This window comes from Xiphias gladius, chromosome 6 (assembly GCF_016859285.1).
Source record: "Xiphias gladius isolate SHS-SW01 ecotype Sanya breed wild chromosome 6, ASM1685928v1, whole genome shotgun sequence".
NCBI lineage: Eukaryota > Metazoa > Chordata > Actinopteri > Istiophoriformes > Xiphiidae > Xiphias > Xiphias gladius.
The window spans coordinates 25,248,999-25,274,394 of NC_053405.1; the positions used below are offsets into that span (position 1 = coordinate 25,248,999).

General features: G+C 40.2%; 3 protein-coding genes across 3 annotated transcripts; all 3 read right to left on the reverse strand.

Moving 5' to 3' along the window:
- Window positions 1-1,303: 1,303 nt before the first annotated feature.
- On the reverse strand, window positions 1,304-4,135 carry smx5. Its single transcript, XM_040128846.1, has 5 exons — window positions 4,008-4,135; window positions 3,737-3,804; window positions 3,243-3,273; window positions 3,057-3,116; window positions 1,304-1,890 (listed from the first exon to the last, which is right to left on the reverse strand). The coding sequence occupies exons 1-5, from the start codon at window positions 4,008-4,010 to the stop codon at window positions 1,765-1,767; spliced, it is 288 nt and encodes a 95-aa protein (XP_039984780.1). The 5' UTR covers window positions 4,011-4,135; the 3' UTR covers window positions 1,304-1,764.
- A 1,031-nt stretch (window positions 4,136-5,166) lies between these two features.
- On the reverse strand, window positions 5,167-17,336 carry inpp5d (inositol polyphosphate-5-phosphatase D). The gene is made up of 27 exons (XM_040129069.1): window positions 17,042-17,336; window positions 16,435-16,498; window positions 14,600-14,735; window positions 14,346-14,490; window positions 13,986-14,126; window positions 13,808-13,898; window positions 13,641-13,718; window positions 13,454-13,531; window positions 13,225-13,348; window positions 12,419-12,525; window positions 11,824-11,926; window positions 11,545-11,741; window positions 11,350-11,467; window positions 11,156-11,252; window positions 9,481-9,619; window positions 9,023-9,131; window positions 8,738-8,826; window positions 8,180-8,261; window positions 7,825-7,914; window positions 7,624-7,734; window positions 7,439-7,518; window positions 7,262-7,349; window positions 7,033-7,179; window positions 6,879-6,942; window positions 6,593-6,793; window positions 5,983-6,431; window positions 5,167-5,905 (listed from the first exon to the last, which is right to left on the reverse strand). Exons 1-27 carry the CDS (start codon window positions 17,179-17,181, stop codon window positions 5,865-5,867), a joined length of 3,309 nt encoding a protein of 1,102 aa, XP_039985003.1. The 5' UTR covers window positions 17,182-17,336; the 3' UTR covers window positions 5,167-5,864.
- Window positions 17,337-18,263: 927 nt separating this feature from the next.
- gpr17 (G protein-coupled receptor 17) lies at window positions 18,264-24,511 on the reverse strand. The gene is made up of 2 exons (XM_040129037.1): window positions 24,320-24,511; window positions 18,264-20,590 (listed from the first exon to the last, which is right to left on the reverse strand). Exon 2 carries the CDS (start codon window positions 20,580-20,582, stop codon window positions 19,563-19,565), a length of 1,020 nt encoding a protein of 339 aa, XP_039984971.1. The 5' UTR covers window positions 20,583-20,590; window positions 24,320-24,511; the 3' UTR covers window positions 18,264-19,562.
- Between the last annotated feature and the right edge of the window lie 885 nt (window positions 24,512-25,396).

The following is a 25,396-nucleotide window of genomic DNA, read 5'->3' on the forward strand; positions in this document are numbered from 1 at the left end:
TCATATGTAAGTGAGAAGACGCGCTGAATATACAGGGACACGGTTTCACCATTTTCACCAGACTAAATGGCTGCAAAAGAAACTAGAGGACATGACTTACAGATCAAATATGGTATATACTGAATAACAACTTACAGTATAGGTGTAAAGAAAAAAAGACAAAGAAAACCTCCGACCTTTGCAGAATGGAGGACCATAATTTTGACATGAAATTATCCACAAAATACAGTTTACTGTATTTTTTAATCGGAAATAGCAACTAAAAAGATGCACTGCGAAACAAAGCACCTATATAGCTTGATTTCCCTTTATGTTGACCGAACCCGACACCCGGGGAAACCTGTCACATGCTCCTCTCCTTTTCATAAAAAGTGCAGTAAATACTGCAGTGGCAGGAAGAAAAAACTGCCCAGATACTTCCTAACTTTACAGCTTACACCGTAGGAAAATACGGCATTCTGCACTTTCTGTTTGTACTCTTATACCACACAAGTGCCTCTAAGGGCTACTAAAGGCCCTAACAAGCCATCCACCACACCTTCAGTTCTTTGGAAGATAAAAATGAAAGCACGCCTATGTAACTTGTGGTGGCCACAAGTGACAATAATTGGATAATGGTAAGTTTCACAGTAGCACAAGTTGAGAACATTGACTGACTGATTAATATGTTACACAGCACTACCGTTTTCTAACATGAGGTAAGTTAGTCCCGATAAGCAACACCAAGTACGGCTGTAGCATCTTAACACCTGAGTGTACGCAACTGAGTAAGTGTGCGTTTTATTGCTAATAAATTCAACTTTTCATTTGTAAGCGGTAGAATGTCATTCCGTCTTTCAACAGCAGTCTAGCTTTAAATGATCCTATAGGGAACCAAGGGGATAGAGCAGAAAAGTAAGATGAAGCGCAATGGTTGTTAAGATTCGGAGAATTAAAAGCACATGTATACTGATCACCCAGTGGTTCCATCACTCGTGTATTAAAATCTATCACGAAAATATGTATCGCAAATCCAAAAGACAAACACTTTACAGCACGTCTCTTTCACCATGCTGTCCTGTCTTCACAAGTCTCACATGTTTTCCGTCAACTCAGTGTTCGGATTTGGATGACTAGCACGATAAGGCCATGGGGTTTTAATCTTTATTTCTTATTAAAGCAGTCATTTGCAAAATAACTTTTTTCCATGATCACAGCTCATGGCAACAAAGGATATTCAGTTCCTCCAGTTTTAACTAAACAAAACTAAAATCCTTAAACACCTTTAATAGAAAAACTACAAAAAACTACCAATGACAATGACTTGGTCAAAATGTAAATAAAATAGCTTTTTATTTTTGAAGTGGCATAAAAAAATCCTGAAGTCATAATTTTGTAAAGATAAGCAACAGAGCTCGTATTATGCAACAGAAACATTACAACAGATTTTTACCTCTGCTGGGCTCAACATTGCATTTAGTTCTATTTCTTTCAAACTAAACAAAAGACATTATCAAATGAAGCCTCCTATAGGGCCTGTGAGGTAAAGAACATTTATAATAATTACAGTTCTGTAAAATATTGATCACTAATGTCAGGAATGCAATTAAATTCTTGAGAAATGGCAGAGGCTAATGACCAATACTCCTTACATACAAGAGCTGCACAAATTGTACTTATTACCTTTAAATGAAATCAACTCAAAACTTAAACTACTCATTATTAACTGTCACAAAATTTCCACGCCACCACCCACCCGGAACCAAACCCCATCCTGCAGCTAAATCACTGTTTCTGCTGCATTGCTTCTTTTCGTGCAGCGTCTTGCAGTAGCTGAGTGTCCACTTCATCTGCAGGTAGCTGAACGTATCGGACCACAGATCCACGGATGAAACAGTTTTTCACAGACAGCTGGAGCAAATTGAAACAAGACAAAATGGAGTTTGAAGACGAGCACAATTCAAAGCGTCGGAGATGCCGAGTATCAGCTCTCACTAATACAAAACAAAATCTGTACAATATTATTTTAACAGATAGCTGATGAAGGAATCGGTATTTTTTTGTGATCTATTTTCAAATTGTCTCATTTCGTGCTACTCTAAAATTATTAACAAAATACAAGTTTCATGGCTGAAATTGGCTTTACTTTCTAATTTTTTGGTGAATTATAATAATAATAATAATAATAATAATAATAATAATAATAGGAAATTCAACCTTTTTTGTTTCTTCTGACCTCATTAAAACCCAAAATGTACAAAAGTATTGAAGTGGTAACCTTTTCTTTGACACAAATTTGGCTTGCACATACAAAATATGGAAATGACTATAAAGCATTGGCATTACACCAAAAAAGGAACTATTTCTGGTTTTATGTGTTATACTTGTTGCTGAGCATAGAAAATATATACATTCCTTTTGGATGGATTATGTATTCCAAACGAAAAGCATGGGCAGACACAGAGCTCTGAGTCTGTATCTGATAGTCTGTAAGTTTCCAGTGGATCCTCACATGCACCCGTGTGGGGAATCGCAACACGAATACGTGTTTAGGTGCGTGTGTGTTTTGTGTGTATGTGTGCGTGTACACTCATTTACGATTTGGGAAGCTTTAACTATTTTTTAACCCTCCCGCTGTCCTCGGGTCATTGTTACCCGCGACACAAGTCTCCCCGACGTCCCACCCAAAGCAGGGAAGCATGTGCTGCAGGTGTAAGAAATATATCTGCAAAGGCTGTACACTTGCTTACTGCCCTACATGTGGTAATCGGGACTTTAGTGAAGGCGGCACAGTTTCAACAGGAGGATGCGGTGTGTGTACAGAATATGAGGACAACGGGAGGGCTAAACACGTTTTACTGCCGATGCCCGTAACAGAAGTAATGCATTATTTTCTGTAGCGGACTAAGCAATTCTCCTAAAATTAGTAAACATCACGAAGCATCATGGTGATAAAACAATGCAAACATGTTTTTTGAGAGGACCCAGGATGTCCAGGACCCCAAAGAGAACAATAGGGTTCAGATAGATGTCGTAAGAGCTGAAACATGTGAAGACAGTGAATGAGCTAAACCCACCATGTGTGGATATTTCTCTGGATCTGTGACACTGATGTCTGTGAGCTTAATGTTCAGGTACTGAAACACACAAGCGGAGAATAGAGACATCAGAAGATTAGAAGCCATAACTGGGCAGTCACATAGAAAATGTAAAAGCTGATTAGCTTTGTTTCAAAATAAGGAAAATAAATCATTATTTCCAACCTGGTCAACAGAATGAAGCGTTCCACAGATGCTAAAAAAGAGATGTTATGATAAAAATGATTACAGGCATTAATAGACATCCCATCCTTACATCAAAAGCATTGAAGACCAAAACGAAGGTAGGCGAATCACTGATGTGGACAAACAACAGGTGGACAAAATAACAAGAATACCTTGCAATAAACTACAATCCAAAACACCGCCACAGCAACAAATACGGGCTTTGTGATGCCTGTTATGTTCAGTGACAAGGTCATACATATCTGTGATAATGTTGAGCCTGTGTTATGTTGCATTTATTTGCCTCATACAACGTTAATTCAAAGCTAAAGCTGGAGCAGGCACTTTTGAGCCTCACTAGTTACCATCGTTCACATCCCCCCTCCACTGCCCCAAACAGCTAACGTTAGTACAATTGTTGGAACTAGATAATGGAGGCTACAGCAATTAATACCAGTAGGTTACAAGCCTAATTCGAAAAAAAAACAACTAACCTCAGGTCATTCTTGAGCTCCACCACCACGTCCTTCCCCACCAAAGACTTGAAAAACGAGTAGAAAAGCTGAAAAACAGAGCGACATGCTAACGTTAATGTTAGCAGCGGGCTAAATGTCGAGCACGATACAGGCTGCTGATAGCTAGCAAACCAAAGTACGGGAAACCGATACAGTGAGCTGTGGGTGTTTGAACGCCTCACCGAGCGTTGAGCTGAGACATTCAATGTGGACTAAAAGACAAATTCATGTGTACAAACTGATCTCTCACCATTATTGCTGTTGGTGATCTTGTGGTTGTGCGTCTGGTGTTGATGATGCACCACACTGCGCGATGTTTCTGCGACGGACCAGGGTGCGGTTACTCACCAGCTCCACACGAGGGAGCCAGACGCGCGTTCAACAACATCACATCGAACTCTAGCAGCCGAGAAAGGTTTTGTTGTCGAGGGAATGCTCTGACCACAGAGCATCGTATTATCACTGTGAGGTAAAACATGTAACACAGAGTCTCAGAATGCGTGGAATAGCTTTCTAGCTCTCTTTATTTGTTGGTCTTGTGTGATATCCCTTATTCTGAAGCATTTCTGCTGATAGAGACCTGCTGGGTTTGTCAGCAACTTTCTTGAATGGCACACTGGTGTATTAAAAAATGGCAGGTCACCAGGTCCTGTGGCGCACGATCAAAAACTAGAGAAGATTTAGGATTTACTAGACAGGCAGTTTCCAACCTTTTTGGCCTCTGAACCCCTTGAAAATAAAGCAATTTCCACTTGTCAGTGGTTACATTATGTGTATAGTTTAGGACCAAGTTAGCTGAAAAGTAATTGCGTTATTTTTATAGGTCTGAAGAGGTTAAATTATACAGTAATTCACACGACAAAGAGAAAAAGCTTACAGGGATATCTGAAAAAAACAGCACTAAATTATATGGAGAGTATTTTGTTCCGTCTCATGACCTCTCAGCTTGTTCTGGCAAAACCCTGAGGTACCCTGGTTTCCAGATTGTGAAACAGTTCTTTCTGGAAAGAGAATTGTTTTACATTTACTCAGCGTGATTTCCTCAGTTCTTCATGTAAGAGTGTGTGGAAAATTCCATTTTGAAAGTCTTCTGGACATTGTACTTCAGAAACCATTCTTTAATATATGAAAGAAAAGTGCGGCTGGAAAAAATAATGTAAGAAGTATCAGGGATCGATGACTATTTTTTCAATAGGATCGAGTAAAATATCTTTAATGATTTAAATATTTTTACAACAATGGATAACAGATGATATTTGTACTCTGCATGCAGTTCTTTCAGGCAACAGCAGATGGGAGCAAATGATAGCAATACTCCAGACTCGCCTCTACCTCATAAGCATCTAAATACAGTCCTACAAGCAATGATTCTGACATAAGACTGTGAAAAAAAAACTAAGAAAGTCTAGTTAAGCTTTATCATTTATATTTATTGAAGTATTTATTATACATCTTCAAGGCAAACATGTCAATGTCTGTGCAAGATAATACTGTGGGTAAACATTTGTTAGCTACTGATAGTGTAAAACTACGTGAAATGTTACAAAATTATTAAGTAGGAGAGTTCAATTTAAATTCATGTGAGCTCAGCAGAAATGAAGTCTGAAAATGGGTATCTAATGTTTACATTACTTTAAAGGAAGAGCTCCACACTTTGGGAAGTATGCTTATTTGCCATCTTGCTAAGGTTTAGATGTGAACATTGAACAACATACAGTCTCTTTCTGTTAAATATGGAGCTACAGCCACCAGCCGGTTATCTTAGCTTAGCATAAAGACTGGAAACAGGGGGAAACAGCTAGCCTGGCTCTATACAAACAACTCTGGGCAGAGCCAGCCTTTATGCTAAGCTAGGCTAACTGACCACTGGCTGTAGCTACATATTGAAAGGACAGAGATGAGACCGGAACCAATCTTCTTGTCTAGCTCTCAGCAAGAAAGAAAATAGATTTATTAACCAAAGTGTCGACAGATGAATAGCCAGTCATCAGTGACACACACAGCAAGGGGAGTGACCGGCTCAAGACTTTGCTTTGTGAATTTGATGTTTCCAAAAATGCAGGGCAGGAAGCTGCACAGACATAAGGACCAGCGCTGTAGCCTGATCTCACTTCACAGAACGGCCCGTCTTGTGAACATCAGGATGTACTAAAGAAAGACAAAGATTTTGCATCATCATTTGCAGTACATTTGTCAGGAAATTTAAGACAAAGAGTTTTCCTTACTGTCTTTGTGAGGCTGTGATTGGCCCGGTCTTGCCGGTGCTCTGAGTTTGTTGGGGAGTTCGGAGCTGTCTCTGTAGTCTCTGGGTTTAGGGGTCTGGGGCTCTGGCACGCCTGGTCGGGACTTAGCTGGTACAGGAGGCCTGTTGTGTGCCATCCCACCTTCCGAGCGTGAGGGCACCACTGGTTTCTTGTTAGCTGAGGGATGGGAAGTGCTGGGGGTTGGAGGTTGTGGTTTGGTCTCAGAGCAGGTGAAGGAGCGGTTGCGCGGGGTGGGCACCGGGGGGCGGTCAGAGTCTCCATCTGCTGGTTTAGAGGGTGCAAACAATGGGTCTAGGGGGATGAAGTGGTCTTTTTGCTGGAGGTCTTGTTCCTTGCCCCAACCATGGGATTTTCCCATTGAACCATAAAGAGGGTTGTCAAACATCTCTGATATCTTTTCATCCTCACCCCTACAAGACAAAGGATCATGTTAGTAGAGATCCAGTTTCACTTTCTACTGAATCATGTCAGCCACTGGTTTATGTTCTCTTTAGAGAGGTGTTTTCCTGAGCACTGAGAGTCTCAGTGAAACTGCAACTGAAGTCAAATTGCACCGGAAACAGGCACTTACATGGGACAAGGTTTTCCTGTGGGACTGCGTGTGCTCACATCAAAACCACCCTTCTTGGAGTCTTTACTCCCTTGCATGGCAGTGGCAAGATGTTTTGGTGGCATGCTGTAACTCCAGCCTTTATCTATTACATTCCCACTTTTGAAGGTCACGCCCATGTAATTGGGGTTAGAAATATCATGTGCTTGGGTGATGGAATACCTGTTAAAAAGCAGACAGAAAATATCACGCTGGGAAGCCCTGTTTGAGATATTCTGAAGTAACCATAAGAGAAAAAATGTCTCACTTGTTGGGGTCACCACCTTTGCATTTTGAGCTGACAGGGTCATCCCTTTCAACTTTGATGAAATCTGAAATCAGAGTAAAAATAGGATTGATGCTAAGAGAACTGTAGTTGAACGGATTTCATAGGTAAGTCCTGAGCTGATTTCCAGACTCACCATATAACTTCTCAGTGGGCTTGCCCTCAGAGGTGTGTAACTGAATGCCACCAGTCAAGGTGCCTGTCTTCTCTCCATGGTGAGTCAGTGTGACCTGAAACTCTGTGTAGCAGAACTGGGCAGCTCGCAGTGCAACACAGCCCTCGCCTTTGGAAATAACACATCCGTAAACTGTAAGAACTGCTCAGCTCAGGGCATTTGTATTACAAACTGCATGTAAGTTGATTACCATATGACTCGTCACAGTCTGTTGCCTTTACACAGATGAGGATGTGCTGGTCCAAAAGGTACTCGGGGTCAGAGATGATGGGGGTGAGCTTGAAAAGATAGAAGAGACCATGAATGATTATTGCCTGATGCCACATCAAGGCAAATTCAAGACCAAAAAGCTGCATATTCACTTTACCACAACTTGGTTGCCAAACCAAACTTTTATGGACCCATCTGAGTGCTCTGTGTTCTCTCCCTCTGTAGTCTTCACAGTTTCTGTAGACATTTAGAGAAATATTTGTTTTGATAATCTTAGCCTATTCTAAAGCAAAGTCCAAGAGAATCCAATGAGATGTTTTCAATCAAAAAGACGAAACATACTCTCCAAGCAGCTGGAATGATATTCAATGAAGAACTTGGTCTTTGATTTAGTCAACAATGTGGCCACACAGTTCATGATTTGTATCCCACCTTGAGGTGCACTGTTTGGATCTGAAAAAAAAAAACCTGCTTACATCATACTACAGTTTTACAGCAAGGAATATAGTTTCATCCGCAGTGAGGCGCAGCTGGTGATCCTACCTTGCTTGGAGACAAACTGTGAGGCTACTCCGACTTCAAAAGAGGCAAATACTGGTGAGTGGTCACTTGTCATGATGTCATTAGTGCACCCTGCAAGTTAAAGAGTCAACTCAAATGAGTTTTGTATCTCCAGTAAGCTAATATTTGCATGTTCAGCTGACAGGCTGAGCACCAACTAAAATACAATTAACTGGAATTAAGTACATGGCAGTGTAACATTTGAACATGGTCTCTGTTTTCCCTTTGATAACAAATTACATTATTTTTTTCTAGAACTCTTCCAAGTGAATATTTCAGAAATGATGGACCCGTAAAATGAGGCACTACCAAAAACTGTTCATGGGGAATTACTCACCATATGCTTGGCAGACAACATGAACCAGAGGGTATGACCTCCGCAGGACCCGGTCACACCAGGAGGGTAAATTGTATTTTGTCTGTAGAGTTTGTCATACATACATAAATACAGTATATAAAAGATTTCATACACAGGACTGCACACCTGTGTAAGCTTTACAAAGCAGCTTAAAATATTGGTGAGCTCCGATGACTTTGATGACTTTCTCACAAAGAATGGATAGGAGGCCACGTATAAGAGGACATACCCTTTCTGGGAGACACAGGATCAAACATTCTTTCTGGTGTGGATCAATTCAAGAGATCTAAATTCTTGAGGCTTTTCGTGTCTCAAAGGGAAACTTGTTAAATTGACCCTGGTGCCTGTAGATGAGTGGTAGCATATATTTTCTATCTTCTCATGGTTTTTTTTGTCCTAGATGGTTTAAAGCAAAGACCACGTTCTGGGTCATTTGAGATTTGTGTTCAGTGTTGTGGTTGCTTTGGCTGCTTTCTGCACTATGAGGCATGACAGGAGTCATATAGGGGAAAGTCATCTGACTAAGAGTAAGCTTACCCCCGTGGCTTTGGCCTTCGTGTAAGCATACTTCTCTCGCGTGTCTCTTTCAAAGCGATAGGTTGGCGGAAATGTGATTTCCTCCTCATCTACAATCAAATAAAAAATTAATAACACATACTTTTAATATTATGATGTATGCTGACAATCAATAAATGCCAAAAATGTCCGGAGAAGAGCTATTTTAGTCAAAGTAAGTCACATGCAGTATAATCTAGCCTGCTGTACAGTATGTCTACACTGGCCAGTTTGCTGAAGAATTTTCTAAATGTGGTCATGGCTCACCAAAATGCAAGAAGACCTTTCCATCATTCCTCTCCATGCTGAGCTGGTCTTTACAGAGGAGTTCCTGGTACTGCTGCTGTTTGATCTTTGTCACAATGTACTCAGCTTCCTGTGAAGGGAAACAGCGCAAAGTAGTCACTTTTCCTACCTAAACATTTTAACAGCTGAGAGCTTAGTCATCTGACAACCAGCATACCAGCTCTTTTATACACAAGTCACTGAAGTACAGCACTGCTGGATCTCTAATTTCTGAGATAAATGTCACAACAAGACAGACTTCATAAAATTTATATGAAAAACAGTCACAGATTATATATTTGGGAATCTGCATGTCGTTATTCGGAAGATTTCTAACAATAGAAGCTCAATTAAAATGTTATACCAACAATTACTTTGGTTGTAAGTACATTTGTTTTCGTGCCATTTCTATACAGTAAACTGCACTCGTTTCAACTTACCGTAGATGGAAATTCAACACGGTAGTTCAAATCACCGAGCCAGAAGAGATGGGTGAACCGATTCGTGATGTCAAACGGATTGAGCTTCTTGTCTCCCAGATTCAGAAATCGCAGGATGTTGGTGTAGTTTTGATTGCGTCTGCAAATACAGCAAAAAAAATATTGCTGATGATATTTATTTTTATTTTTATTACTGTTCTGCCACTTAGAGACTCATAATCCCTGTATGTTATATGTTATATCCAAGAGCCTAGGCTTGGTTACAGTAATTGGGGGGGCATGATGCAGTCAGAGGTTCTTTAACAAAAAATAGATACAGATATAAAAATGGAATAATATAAATGTGAAGACTATTTCTTGTATTGATATCAATCTAACAAATAAGCACATTATGATGAAACTGGTCGTGCTTTCTACGATAATGCTAGCCCAACAAAAATGTGCAATTCTATGTAGATTGTTGTATTGAATGAATGTACTAACACCACGTAAAATCCCATTTACTTTTACTTGTGGATAGGTTGTATTTGCATATTTACTAGAAAGAGGACATATTGCTTTATCTTTGACTGATATTCATCTTTTTTTTAAAGCAGAATATTAACTTTAAATTTTAATACAGATTAAATGATTCTTTCGGGAACATGAAAAGGATGTAGAGGTATATGGGTCCCCAAAACTGACAAATGTAGTAAAAGTTCAGGTAAGATACACGTAAGTCAGAAATATGACTGAATATATCAGTAAGTAATATTGTTAGTTAAATAATTGAAATAAGCTGTAAAAAGAAATAAATAGCTTTATATTTAAAATTTTCAATCAGTTGATAGAAAAGCAAGAAGGTCAGCGAGCTAATGGTAACAAAGTTAGCTGGTTAATGCCTGTTGGAATTTCACAGAGACACTATCCTCCTATCAAGCCTACATAACATTATCTTCATCTTCAAGTGCCTGTCTCTTGTCTTCATCGAGGACAGGAGACATGTTTACTTAAAAGAGAGAACAGATAAATTATTAAATGTGTGCCAAGAGAAAAAAAAGGAAAAAATTGTTGGAAAATAAAATGAGCTAGTGAAAGATAAATAGTAGTGTTAAATACATTGTTCCTATTTATTTTATCAACTGATTAGGGGTAGAGGAAAAAATAAAGGGCTTTTGGCTTTTTTTTTTTTACAAACTGGAGGTTAAAGGAACAGCACAGAGATGTTATCTTTTTACAATCCAATTGAATTATTTAACTAAAAATATTATTTATTGATGTATTCATTAATATCTTCGACTTATCCGATGAGCTTCTACTACATTTTTTCCATTTCAGGTTGTAGTTTTCTTTCTGTTCCTCCTGGCTGCATACAGCTCCAACAGCCTCTACTGAGGAGGGTCTGTATGAAGCCCGAGAGGCAAAATCAAAAAAAGTCCAAACTCATCTTACAGCTGCTCCTAAAGCTTATTGCTGTGAGAGCACACTAACAAATGGCCCAGATTAGTGAATCAACATTTTTATCATTTCCACCCTTTTCACATTTGGATTTTAGAGAGTAAAGTGAGGGGAACATGCCCCCCACCACTGCCCCCAGTGGAAGCCACAGCCTCAATTAAAGGCACATACAGCTAATGTTACTCCTCCAGTGATAAAATGAATCTTGGTGTTGTTAAGAGTGTAATCTGCTGCTGACCTGAGCTTCTTCTCACTTCCAGAGGTCAGGTGACTGTTGACAAAGCCAAAAGATGTACCGTTGAACATGAAGGACACTCCCACTGCTCCCTTGTTTCCTACAACACAAACATTACAGTGAGTACTGATGGGTAATTGTTCAGTGAACGTTTAGACACATCATTCAATGGCTTGTGGAGAAGTGCAACTGCTTACCCAGAGTGTTGGCAATCCCTGTCTTCACACTGTCAGAGAAAATGTGGGAGATCCTGTTTTCGTGCTCAGGTTTGGCCAGGACCACAATCCGAATGTTCCACAGAGTGTGAATCGCCACCTAGATGTCAGGAAATGTATATTACATATTGCCGCTCTGCAACTGCATTCTGTTGGTTCTTTGTCACACTCAGTTACTTGTTTAAAGCTGATGTTTGTGATGTTCCTCAGGACTCCTTTCACTGTGTCTGCCCACTCCCTCTCGCTCAAAGGATCCTCTTGAGTCCCAATGACATAAAAATCAGGCGGGATGTGATCTGCGGTGTCATCTCGTGTTTTCCCTAGGCCCTTACACTGAAACCAGGAGCTGATGTTGTGGGGAGGGCCGGCGTTTCCTGCAGGTTTATGGGAAAGTCTTTTACTGTAGCAGTCGTAAGTTCAAATTCATTCAAATATTTAAGATGTTAACATTTTTACCCATGTTCCAGGTACCAACAAACACTGTGATCATGTCTGGTTCAGGCTTTTCAGAGTGTTTGTTCTTCATTTGTTGAAGTAGTTGGCAAAATCCCTCCCTTTTCTGGTGAGAAACATGATTTTCTGATAACAAATGCTTTCAGTTGTACCTCATGAATTACATGTGACTGAAAACTTAAAGCCCCTGAAACCATGTTTTCTCAATCAGCCTTTTACTGCGGGCAATGGGCTCCTACATGAACCCATTATTTTCTGCCAGTGTTAAAACTGTTTTGGTTATTTCACATGGGAGATTTCAGTATTTGTGTTTTTCTTAGTGCCCTTCTCACTGGTTTGAAGTAGATGTGGCTAATGTGGAAAAAGATGGTGTCACATTCTTCTGTGCAACAACCAGGATTTAGGAACATTTGAATCAAAATGTGATCGGAGCTGTTGATTTGATGCTAATGAAACCAAAGCTAATGTTGCCAGACTGCTGTTAATCCAATCTGATCAATGAGTATTTAATGTTCTGGATAAATACTTGATTTAAAAAGAACATTTTCAGGGGCCTTAAGCTAAATCAGGAGCAGACCAGTTGCCAGATATCTTTTACCTTTGTGTCATCAAAGACAAACTCTTTTCGCAAAATCTTCTCTTTCTCTGTCTCCACCACGATGACAAGTTTGGCGTGCATTTTCTGAGATTTCACCAACTGCAGAACTGAAAAACAATCGCAGTATTTCTATTAAAATGATAAGTGCTTATGGTTTACAGCAGTTGTGAAACATGACTAAGAGTCCACAGCCATGCTAGCAGCTCTGTAAGGCTGTACTTAGGTACAGCAGTGCTGAGAGCTAAATGCTACAGTCACCATGCTAACATGCTCACAATACCAATGAACATACTGATGTTTAGGAGGTATGATGTTTACCATGTACACCCTCTTGGTTTAGCATGTATGTTAGCAGGCTAAGCTTTACTACGTAGCACTAATCACAAAGTACAGCTGAGGCTGATGGGAATGTCATTAGATTTTCAGGTAACTCGTCATAAACCAGAGTATTGGACAAATTGAAATATTGATCTAACAACATTCAGGGGATGACCAAACTTGTTAAAATTCATCCCGAGGGGGACATGAATGTGTACCAAATTTCATGGCAATCGATCCAATTGCTGTCAAGACATTTTACTAAGCAACAAAAATGTGAATCTCCTGGTGGTGCGAGAGGAAAAGCCGGAGGATCACCGCAGTCCTAGGATTCATCATATGAGGATCATGAACGTCTGTAAAAAAAATTTTATTGCCATATTTCAGTCTGCACCAAAGTGGTGGACCTACTGACTGACCATTGCTAGAACCGCACTGCTAGCATGGCTAAATATACAAAGCATTGTGGGTATAGAATGACTCCTTACTTTTATTGTGCACATAGTATTTTTCTTCAGGCCCATCTTTTGACTTCTTGAAGTAGAGCTTCCCACTTTCAACGTCCACTTTTAGGAACATCTTTGGGGAAATACCAAGTGATTCTTGCTTGACCTGAGAGTGAAAGAGGACACTGATCAAATAAACTGCAAACCTCCAGACATTTCATCTTGTTTCATTTTCCTGCAGTGTAATACAATAACTAATTTAGGGAAGCACCTCAAATGTAACAAGTGGTATGAGAGATTTCCTGTGACCCCCTTCATATCCAACAGACTCAAACACAGAACTTTTAGCCTGAAAAAAGAAATGGAGAAGAGGTTTGTCTTCCTTAACATCAACTGTCAACATATCAAAAACCAAGAATGTTCATGGTCAGTCAGTAAAATGAGCCACTGTACTTTACCTTATCTTCTATTGAGTAGAGCAGTTTTGTCAGTTGCTCAAGCCTAAAGGACACAGATTGACCTGAATAGGCAGGAATCTGGGGGGGGGGAAGCAAATAACACATGATGATAAGGACTTTTTTTGTGTGTGTTGATACTTAAGCAAAGGATCAATGGTACTACCCACTTGCTTTGGACATTGGCAAATTCCTGGTGAGAGCTGTTGGTCCAACGCTTTATGGAAGACCTCCAGAGCTGGCAGAATGTGGGAAATTTCACTACCTCACAGAAAAGATCAAAGCATGGTTAAATCAGCCCTATACATTATAGTCTGTATAATATATTCTGTTGACTGGTAACCTTACCCGTTTAGAGTCTTGCAGATTGACATTGTTAACTTCTTAAGACCGGGGAGGGTGGGGTTACCGTTCTGTACTTGTTCAGCATCCAAACAGATTGAGGTTCTGAAGTATTCTTGAATGGCCATTTGATGCTCCTCAGGTATTCTGGAAATATGTAACACAGGAACACTTTAAACACCGTTATCTCATTTTCATATATCAGCCAAGAACATCCCTGTGCCAAATCACTGTCCATAATCGTAGGAATTATCGCATTGTACACACTGTTTTTTGCCAGTGCGTCATCAGAAACTTTGCATAATTAATCATCTAGCTATGGACAGTTACAACTCGAGATACAATTTTTTGCAAATGTGACCATACGCAGACAGGTCCATATGCTGCAGTCTCATCAGGTAGGTGTCTGATAAAGATTTGCAGGCCTGTTCAGAAGACTTGGAGTCACTGTCTTTCACATCGTTGCCTGTGAAGTTCCTGGGTGGAAGCTGTGGTGGAATATTGTTGGATTCTGAAGCACAAAGACACACCAGACTTTTTAGGAATGTTTATATCTATGACAGGCGCATATTCTGTTTTATATTGTGTGCCACTCTGCAGATAAAGAGAAGGTGTTTGACCTGGTTCCTCATCTACCTCCTCCTCCCTCTGGACGGAGTACTGCAGATGTGTGACCAGACCCATGTTGGGACTGTAATATGCCTCTACCAGCTCAGGCAGCATAGTGAAGAACCTGATAGGAACTCCTTCAGATGCCTGAAGAGCAGATCACAGAAGAAACATGATTTTCCCTCAAATGACATGTCTCCTATTGCTCTGGAAGAGGTTTTCTTTTGTTACTAAGCCAAGTGGCACAACCTTCAAGTGTTACTTCCCATATGATATGTCTACTTGTCTGTTGCTTCTTCGAGCAGACTAGCGCTGCATGTCATCAGCCTCCTTAAGCAGCTGTGTAAGACTTTCTTTTGTTTACTTTATTCATAAGGACATTCCCCATACATTCATCTAGTTTTTACCATTAACACTTCTCTCAATAATACTTATATTCAAACCACAGTGGTTAGTGGTCTAAAGAATTACAGCAGTTTTTGACCCAAATGCTGATAAAACCACTAATTTCACCTCTTTCAAACGCACAATTATCTGACTCATTTTACAGCAAACCACCTGTGAACTCCTGCCTATTTTAAAACCTTTATTCTTAAGCTTTACAGGGCTATGACAAATGAAGCACCGAAGTGGTTCCAAGCCAGAACCCCATAGCGGTGAGTACTGGACCAGTTCAAGCCCTGGTATTACCAGGTTCTATATTTTAAGTCTCATCTTTGTGAAATTGTTCACCTTTTTTTCGTGGTGTATGCATATGCCTCCGTATGATTACACTTAATAATATTAACTCACAAGCCCAATCTGTTTTCACTTTGTCCAAGGGGATGTCTTTTTTTTTTCAACTTAGTTATATATCAAAGGTAACAACAGACAGATATAAAGACAGTAAAACATCTCCTGATGCGTAAGTTGATGTCACCATTAAATTATATAACTGTCAAGCATGGCTACAAGGGCTCTTAGCTGCAAGGGCTTCCCGGCCCTTCAGTCTAGACTGAATGCAAAATAAGTGTAGACATTTTTAATTAAAGCCCCAGCCTAGACACCATGGAATCAGTATTATCAAAGACCCACAGCTTAGGGTCCAATTGAGGCCTTTCTTACATTAAATCTTTTGCAATCTGAAAGCAGGTCAGTTGTGTGCAAGACAGACTTGTTATTGCACCTTCATACTGAGTGATGTACTGAAGTTTTATTCAAACATAAATTTAGCTTTGTCAGTTGTGGCTTTTTCAGTCAGTCATCACAATAATGAAATGATATTACACACACGAGTTATGTTTAATGTTAACTTTGATTTCAAAGTTGTCTTAGGTCTTTTTTGATTCAAGAACAAGACTAAGAGTCTACAACCATACTTGTAGCTCTGAGAGGCCTGACTTAGGCACAGCGGTTCTTTGTGCTAAACGCTAACATCAGCATGCTAACATGCTCACAATGACAATGTTAACATGCTGATGTTTAGTGGGTAATATTTACTTACAAAATACAATACTGATCTGATGATAGCACCAGATGAAAGGTCAGGGGATCACCACAAAGACCAACCCTAGAGCCATGCTGCTAGCATTGCTAAAAATTTTAATACAAACCAATGATACGAACATATATCTAAATATATACTGCACTTCTGAAATTATGTTACAGCTTAACAGGCCCAGCATTAAAAAAAAAAGCACTGTACCAGCATTTATTTTTAAAATTAGAATAGAAATAGAAATAGAAACAGCCCTTATCTTCAACTACAGTGTAAATAGTTAACGGTTACAATTCTACAAGCGTAATAACTCGTCTGACTTTAGATCAGAGTACTGGTGACTTTTCAAACTGTCAACTGTCAACCTACCTGGACAGAGAGCTTCTTATCCTCATTTGGCAGGATTCTGTATGTGTACACACAGTTCTGGTATCTGTGGTTAAAATAATAAAATGCAAATGTGTGTCACTGGAAAATGACATGACTGTGGGGTAAAGAAACATGGTGGCTTGTGTATTCAGTGTATTGAACCTGCTAACAGAACAGTTTGGGTAGCATTTTAAATTAAGGTTTCCCCATGAAAAATGATATGCATTGCAGAGGGCAAAGGGTGTTACTTTGTGGCAGCACAGTATGCAAATAAAGGGGAACTAGTCTTGCGTTACAGTGAATGTTTGCAAAAAATGTATTGTACAGTGTAATACAGCAGGGGGAACTGCAACTTTTAATCATGTTATATAAATTATATCCAAATTCTGACATTTAGGGCTGTTTTTTCTTATACCTAATGCTAAAAACATACAGTATAACAGCAATGACATGTCAGTTTTTCTTTCATTAGTAAGGATCTCACACAGCTCATATTGCATGTTATGACGGTTTCATGAGCAAGGAAGAAGAATCATTATCCACTCTGTAAAGCTGTATCAAAATAAACGTTCGGTTTAATAGTTAGAGACAAATAATGTCTACTTACAAAACACAGAGGGCATATGCTCCCTGTATGGACTCACTGTCCCGGATAAGGAAGCTTCCATCTCTTGCTGCTTTGGATAGAAGATCCTCAGCCTTGGATCGAGTTATATTGCCATGGTACCAAGGTTGATAACTTTGCATCCTGTTTCTAACCCCAAAAGCTGAGCTCAAGAGTTTTGCATCTGCTCTCAAACAATATTCCAGCAAACAAAAGTAGACTCAGTATTTCTCTCTGGCTGTTTTCATCTTTTCATGGTGCGTAACTTTTAAGTCCTTTCTTTCACTTGTTCATCTTCTGCCTCTGAAAGCTGTAAAAGGAAGCTCGGCTCTGAACTTCCTCATTTGAAAAGTTAAGAGAGGAGGGCCCTGGTGCCTCCACTTTGCCTGCTTTATGACAGCTCCACAGAGCTGTAAATGGAAAAACAGACTTTTGCTTGCTAAGTAGAAATCTTTATCATGTTACTCCATTTATTAACCAACATCCCTCGCTCTTAAGTTTGTGTTCAGAAAACAGTGAAGTCATTTGTAAAAACTTTAGTTGAAAGACATGTAAAAGGGAAGTAACCAAAAAAGGCAAATATGATGATTCCTACGTGTTATAGTCAAACAATTTACTGATAAATTAGCTCGTAAATAAATTCACAATATAAGAATCCCCATTTGGATTCCCAGATACATTTATAGCTCAAATCATCACCGTCTTTTGACCTCAAATAAGACAAGCCCTCATATTCATCAAGAAGACCCGGCCTGAGCCAAACTGCTGACTGTCTAATAATCTAATATGAATCTGGAGAGCCCGGGGGTTTTCTGAAGTATATACATTCAGGAAAAACAAGTTTAGAATGGCTTGCCATGTTCATTTGATGGACAGGAAGTCTTGCAGAAATGAGGAGGAAAATAAGCTGCTCACAAACCACAACATGAGTCACATGATTCGAAACGAGAACTACAAGTCGACAAGTCACTGCAGCCTCAGAGGTTTCTGTCCCTTACGCTTGAAATAGGTTTGTCACTTTCATAGAGAGCATGTCAAAGTCTCAGACATACGGTGACAGTAAAGACAAGACACATGATCTCATGTGCAGAGGACATGAAATCATACTTTTGCTTTCAAAAGATGACAGTTGAAATGTGGAGTTTACATACTTTTTATATAACAGCATTGAAAAGCAGATATTATTGATACAAAAAAGAAATAGAGAATGAAATAAGTAAGCTGTTGGAGAATCAATATTCTTTTAATATAGCTTTTCTCTGACTTAACATTACCTCTGCAGAGTGATTTTGTAATACTAATAACAGCTTTATTGTTTACAAATTGATGTCAGAAAGAAAATTTTAACTCACATCTTTCTTATCTGAATGGTTTTGTTTTGTTTTTTGCAACTGATGGTTAGCTACACTACTCTACTACAATTCATCCTTTAGTGATCATGGACATTATGGATGTCATTTCATGGAAATCCATCTAATTGGTGTTGAGATATTTCTATCTGGACTAAAGTGGTGTTTCACCAACAGAACGCCAAACTCTGTAGATAAAAAATGATATTTAAAGCTAGCTAATGAGTATTTACCACATTTGGCATAGGATACAAAACAAGAAAAACACAGTAAAAGTTGACTATATACATATTTTAGCATTTTGTCCAATGTTCTGCCTCATATCTGGTACAAAAATTCAGCCCTTTGTTAGATAAACACCTTTCTGTCAGATGAAGACCGTTGATGGCAGCAGTTGGCAAGCAGAATCAGCAGAATAACATTTAGACCCAGTTCCAACATCCAGCCTCTAAGAATCACAGACCTCGATCCACGAAGGCTCCGGGAAATTGCATTATATAATCTCCAAGTATTGTGGGGTCTGTGGTTGACTTTCAAAACTTTTTATGCACATTTTCCAGAAATCTGGAACTGTGGACTTTTCTCATGGGAATAACCGACAACGCATGACACTCAAAAGCAATGTCAGTGGAATTGTGGAAGCATGTGGAGGTGACAGGAATCTATTTTCCAGGAAGTATCAAAAACTAACCAGCACTACTTGTTTGTCTTATTATGGTGCAATATTTACTTTCAAATATGTTGATTTGGTCTAAAAGTACTATTTTGCTTTTAAACTTGGAGCAAACACCAAACGCTAAGATTCAGTTCATTTAAAGATGAAATATGAGCGACACACTTTAATGGCCAATGAATGCTTATGTCCAGGTAAACCTGATTTCACAGATCGCCGACTCAGTCCTCATATGGTGTTTGGAGACTTTACACCCTCCTGGATTCACATGGATGATTTCAGTTCAAGTCTGTGATGCTTCATTGAATTGGGCAAAAGATGGACACTGGAACTGTGCTTTAAATTCAGGTTAAGGGGGCTACTGTGGAACATCAACCACATTGACGAATGCGCCCAGGCCTTCAGTTGGGCAAAGGAAACAGTCAGTCAATAGTCAGACCATTTTTGGTTGTGTTGGAAAAGCATTTAGTCCACACGGTGCTCCAGATTGAGTTCAAATTCCTCAGAACTCAGACTTGGCACTCACTGAACTCTCATGTGTTCCTTTTAACTCTCCACTGGTGGCTCCTGACACTCCTGCCTTATGTTTGCAAAACATTTGTGTTAGTGTCCCACGGAACTTCTTGGCCCCAAACACATAGACCAGTGGATCCATAGCACCGTTGAGACACGTGAGGGAGGAGGTGAGGCGGTTGGCGAAGCTCAGGCCTCTGCGTGTCTGGCAGGACACATCAGGGTGGCTGTACCCGAAGATGAAGGTGGCCCTGCTCACATGATAGGGCAGGAAACAGACCACATAGATGAGTATTACTAGACTGATGGTACGCAGGGCCCTCAGCTTGAGAGCCGGCTCTAACCTGGAGCCCTGACGCAGGCTGTGAATGATGAGCAGGTAGCAGGACAGGATGGTGAGGAAAGGTGGGGTGAAGGCCACAGCCAGTGAGATCAGCGCATTACGCGAAGCCTTCTCTCTGTACAGCTGAAGACACACTGTCACACCATCCACCTCCGCAGTTTGGTGGGTTACTAGCAATGGCGCCATGGAGATAGTAACCAGAGCCCAGAGAGAGAAGCTGATGATGTGAGCATAGCGAGCCCGACGAATATTTAGAGACCTCACAGCATGAACCACAGCCAGGTAGCGGTCCACCGCCACACAGGCCAGAAAGTACAGGCTCGCATACATGTTGACATAAAACAAAAAGCCAACCACTCTGCAGGGCACCTCGCCAAAGGGCCAGTGGCCTCCAGTGAGGTGGTAGGTGGCCCTCAGTGGGAGGATGATCACGTATGACAAGTCTGCCACAGCCAGGTGTATCAAGAAGACATTAGCTGGAGAAGAAGTGCCACGCTGATGACAGAAGATCCAGAGAGCCAAGCTGTTACCGTTCAGCGCCAGGAAGAAAACCAGGATGTAGAAACATCCAAATAAGGTGTTCTCAGCTGTCGTCGCCACTGCCGCACAGGTCTCTGATGACTGATTGGTCAACAGGGACAGCAGCTCCATTGTCGCAGAATCCATTGTGGTGGCTGAGGAGACAGAAAACTTGTTATGAATTTATCTTAAGAGCAACTTTCAGGTATAGCTAGAAATTTTGACTAGAGCTTTTGATCTCTAAAATAGTTCATTGTTAGTATTCTGACAGCCAATTACCTCAGTAACAGGCAACCATACCAGCCAAACCACTGACCACACACACACGCACGCACGCACGCACGCACGCACGCACACACACACACACACACACACACACATACACACACACACACACACACACACACAGACACCCAGACACAAACACAAAGGCAGGGAGAGTGTTTGTCACAGTGCCAGTCTCACAAGGTAACAATAGATGTCAGTGTTCCTGGCTAATGTGGACATGCCCTATGAGTGGATAATTACCTAATTCTGACCTCAACAAGTACTGGACTTCCTCTACACACTTTTAAGTCGAGGAAGTTGAAGTCATTATATCTTCACTCTTCTTTTTACGAATAACCTGACCTTGCAGTTGGATTTGTCAGCAAGAATTCTTTAATCAAAGCTGAATGGTTAGGTTTCAGGGGCGTATAAGAAAAGATATCACATGAAACTTTAGCTATTCAAGGTTAACCTAGCAATGTCAGTGCAAGAGAATGGGCTATTGTGTGGTAAACATCCTTTAGCCACTGTATAGTGTAAAACTCTACTTGAAATGTAAGAGAATTATTTCCAAGCAGAGTTCAGTTTCAAACCTACTTTTAATACTGGCTTAAATTTAGTCTGAAGCTAGTATGAAAGCTAATATTAAGCTAAGCTAGTCAGACAATGTGTCTCTTATGTGTCTCTTTATATCACTTTAGAGGAACAGGTCTGACATTTTGGGAAATACGTTTACTGGTTTTCGCTTTCTTGGCAATAGAGTTAAATATGAAGATGAACACTGTTGTCATGTTTGTACGTTAAATGTGAAGCTAGGACCAGTAGCCAGTTACCTTAGCCAGGAGACAAAAAATTCACAGTGACTAGATTTCTGAAATGAAAAATAGGGACATTTCCAGTCCAGCGGTCAATACATCTTTAAAATATCCAATGTTTTTATCTATGAAATAAAAAAGGGGGAGAGTTCCCATTACATGTATTTCAACCATGGTAACTGTTGTAATGTACCAGCCTAAGGTGAAGGCCAACTGATAAATTTGGGTTCTAACCAAGTAACTTAGTAAATCGTGTCAGAAAATCATACGTTAGCCTACCAAGGTGAGTGAAGCTATGGTAAACTATCGAACGCTCAGTAAAGAAAATGGTCTTTAATGATGAATAGTACACTATTAGATAAAATACTTTGGATAACAGATTCCCATTGCCTTCCTCATTTTTTGCTATTTTATTGTTTAGAATAATAAATTGGCAGACTCTGCAATCATTTCTTTACCCTTCCTCCTCTTTCTCCTTCAATCTTCTTCCTATCCAGTCTACATCCTCCCCTTCCTCTTTTTTTCAGGTCAAGTCATATTCCCCATCCACAATGGTTTGTAGAAACAAGTTACAGAAGTACACATTAGCTCTCGACACCTGATGAACGAATAGTATGTCAAATATGTCAAATTAAGAATGATGTACTATATTTGTAGATCACATGGTAGCCTTCATCCGAGTAGACTACAAATCAGCTACCTATCACCTGCTAGTACCATTCCTAAATCCATCCCTGATTCCAACCCTGGGTTAGTTCCTGGCTTGAAAGACGTTTGGGGTGATGCTGTGGATTCACTTGACACTTCCTAGTGTCTGGTTGAGTTTTGCAAAGCAGTCTTCTCTAAAACAAGAGTGATATGAAGCTGCTATAGCCCCCTCTGTTGGCCCGAACAAGCACAATACGAGACGTCTGCACATCTGCTCTGCTGCCCGCTCTTTCTTTCCGGTCTGTTTTTAAATCACAGTTTAAAATGGGGACATTTCTGGGGACAGTTTCAGGGGACAGTTTCAGTTGAGGATAGTCCACCAAAAACGGGGACTGTCCTCAGAAAACAAGGACGTCTGGTCGCTCTAACTTAACAGCACCTCTAAAGCTAGCTAATTAGCATATTATAACTTGTTTATTTAATCTGTACCAAAACCGCAAGATAAAAATAACAAGCTGTGGTTTTAGGTGTATAATGTGTGTGCATGTGCCAGTAGGGTGGATTTTGTTACTTTTGGAACGAACCAGGGTAGCTTTTCCCTCTGTTTCCAGTCTGTGTGATAAGCTAAGCTAACCACCTCCTGACTGTAGCTTTATATTGAACGGACAGACATGAGAGTGGTATCTATCTTCTCAACTAACTCTTGGCAAGAAAGTGAATAAGAATATTTTTCAAAATGTCAGACTTCTACTTCTTCTACATACACAAGAAATAAAAGTGGGCCTGCCCAAATAAAAAGACTTTTTAAAAATATATATCTATCTTTAAATGCACATTTCTGGAGACATCAGAGTCACTTCCTCTGTGGCAGTTTGAAATGTTAAAGTTTAAGTATGAAATTGACCAAAAACATTTCCAACCTTCTTCTTAGGATTTCACAGTTTCTTTCTTCCAACTATTTAGACACACCTCAAAAAATGACCACCCACTCCTCTATCCCTGAGCTCCAACTGTCCACTTCTTATACATTGTTTTTATTTCCTCCTTTTCTGCTTGAGCCTAACATCTACACAAACATCAGTGGGGTGTGAACACCAAAGCCTCAAATGACTGAATCTCAGAAAAAGCTTCTCTCAAACGTTCACTTTAGTTTTTGTGGGGGATCCAAGAACAATATCAAAACATGTTTAACAGGGATGAACCTGTCATCCAACAGATGTGTATATAGCTGAAGGGAGGGTCCGAAATACACGCTGCCGACAGCTCACAAAACAGTGAAATGTGATTAAATAATGCTGAACCACTACAGGGCTCCTTAACAAAAGCTGTCCAGACTTTTTACCCATTAGGAACCAGACAGATGTAGCACTGTAGCTCTTTTCAGTGTGTGTGTGTGTGTGTGTGTGTGTGATGTGAATCCTGTGAGACCCTGAACGGAGGGCATTTCCCGGCCAAGGCTCAGACTCAGTGCATTCATGAGAACAAGTCCCCCCTAAGAAAAGGGCTGCATTCCCAGTAGGGATAACAAACCAGGAGCAGCACAGCTGAATGGAAAAGCTTCCATAAATACAGATTCCAGAGGGATAATCCTAAAAAGAGACAACCTTGACATATGCCTTCATCAGAATGATCTGGATAAGCAGATCTGTGCAGACATTGACATGTGAAGAGTGTCAGCAAAGAGGAGACTGAGCATCCTGGCTTTGGTTCCTTTCAGTGATTAGTTGGGTCAAAACCGCAACGGCTGTAATGTGTAAAGTTCTTCATTGTTAAAACTCGTCGCAGTAAAACGCAAGCAATGTAAATGTGAAATTTAGTTACTGGATAATAAATGCAAGTCCACCTGATATTCATCCTTCTGATCTTAAAAAGCACATGACAGACTTTCATCAATGAATGCTTCATAAAAATCTGTCAAAATTCTGAACTGCTTTAGAATTTACGTAACAAAAGTGACACATTTACAGAATAAATACTTACTACTATTTTCTAGCGACCTTGGTAGCTCTACTATCAATGATATATTATTCTAAACATAATCTATACAATTAAAACTGTAGAAGGAATTACTCATGTGGAACTAGACTTTTGGTAAAGTTATCAGAAATAAATCTCTATTGCTCTATCAAAATCTGAAGAAAGATTTGAACTTACCTAAGCTCCAGAGATCTTCAGACAGAGGAAAAGGTTGTTTGCTTAAGGAGCAATTCAGATTAAGACAACAATCGGCACGGGAGCAAAGAGCTGCACAGCAGTTGTATGTGGAGCAAATTGAAGACTGGGAGTTTGTCCGCTGAGCTGTGGAAGAACTGAAGCCCTGCTGCAAAGAATGCTGTCCTATAACCCCTTTCACTCCCTCAAGATGCTCTTGGGAATAAGACTGTAGCTCTTTTTGTATCTCAACAAATTTGATAACGGAAAGGGAGTCCTGATGGGAGCCTTTCATTTGAACCTTGACCCCACCCTTTCTTACTCCATACCCTACTCCTCAGAGAGCCACTTGTGCACTCCACAATAGCCCGAGTCAGAATAAGCAGGACATTTTAGCAGCAGGGAGAAGAATGGCATGCCTCAGTCGCAATGAGTTGTCGGGTATGACTCCATGGAAACCAGGCCTAGTGGTGCACCAAGTGTCTTTAACATGAACTCCTGCCATGCCATTGATAGATAGAAGATGGACTGTGTTGTCAATTGACAAGTTTATGACTAAAGTCTCAGAGATGATCTTTTGTAGATGGTCTGTTAAGTTCTAAAGAGGGCCCCATGCCCTATAGGAGAGCAAGTGAAAAACAAGAGAAGGGAGGGGGGGACGCTTGGAGGAAACAGAGGCCCTTGTTGGTCTCATCCCTCCTGGGGGCATTCTGAATTGGAATGCCCAAAATAATCAGTCACACAGCCATCAGACAGATGTGGCGAGAAGACCCACTGGCTGAGGGGGGATAATATTTCTTTCATACAAGGACTTCACAGCTGTGTATCAGATACATGGTCGCTTTCTCGTCTCTGTATCACCGATATGCAAATGCTATTCTTTAGACTTGAATGAAGCCACTATCTGTGCAGGACTGTGGAGAAGCTTTGAGATCACTGCCCTGTTAATCTACTGCCAATTGGTAATAGGGACGGCCCCCACTTTTGTTCGGCTTCTCAGCTATGTCACCCCAATCCAAAACATTGCCTTGTGTAAGTGCTTACTATTATAAATATATCATTCTTCTTCCTGCTGGGAAG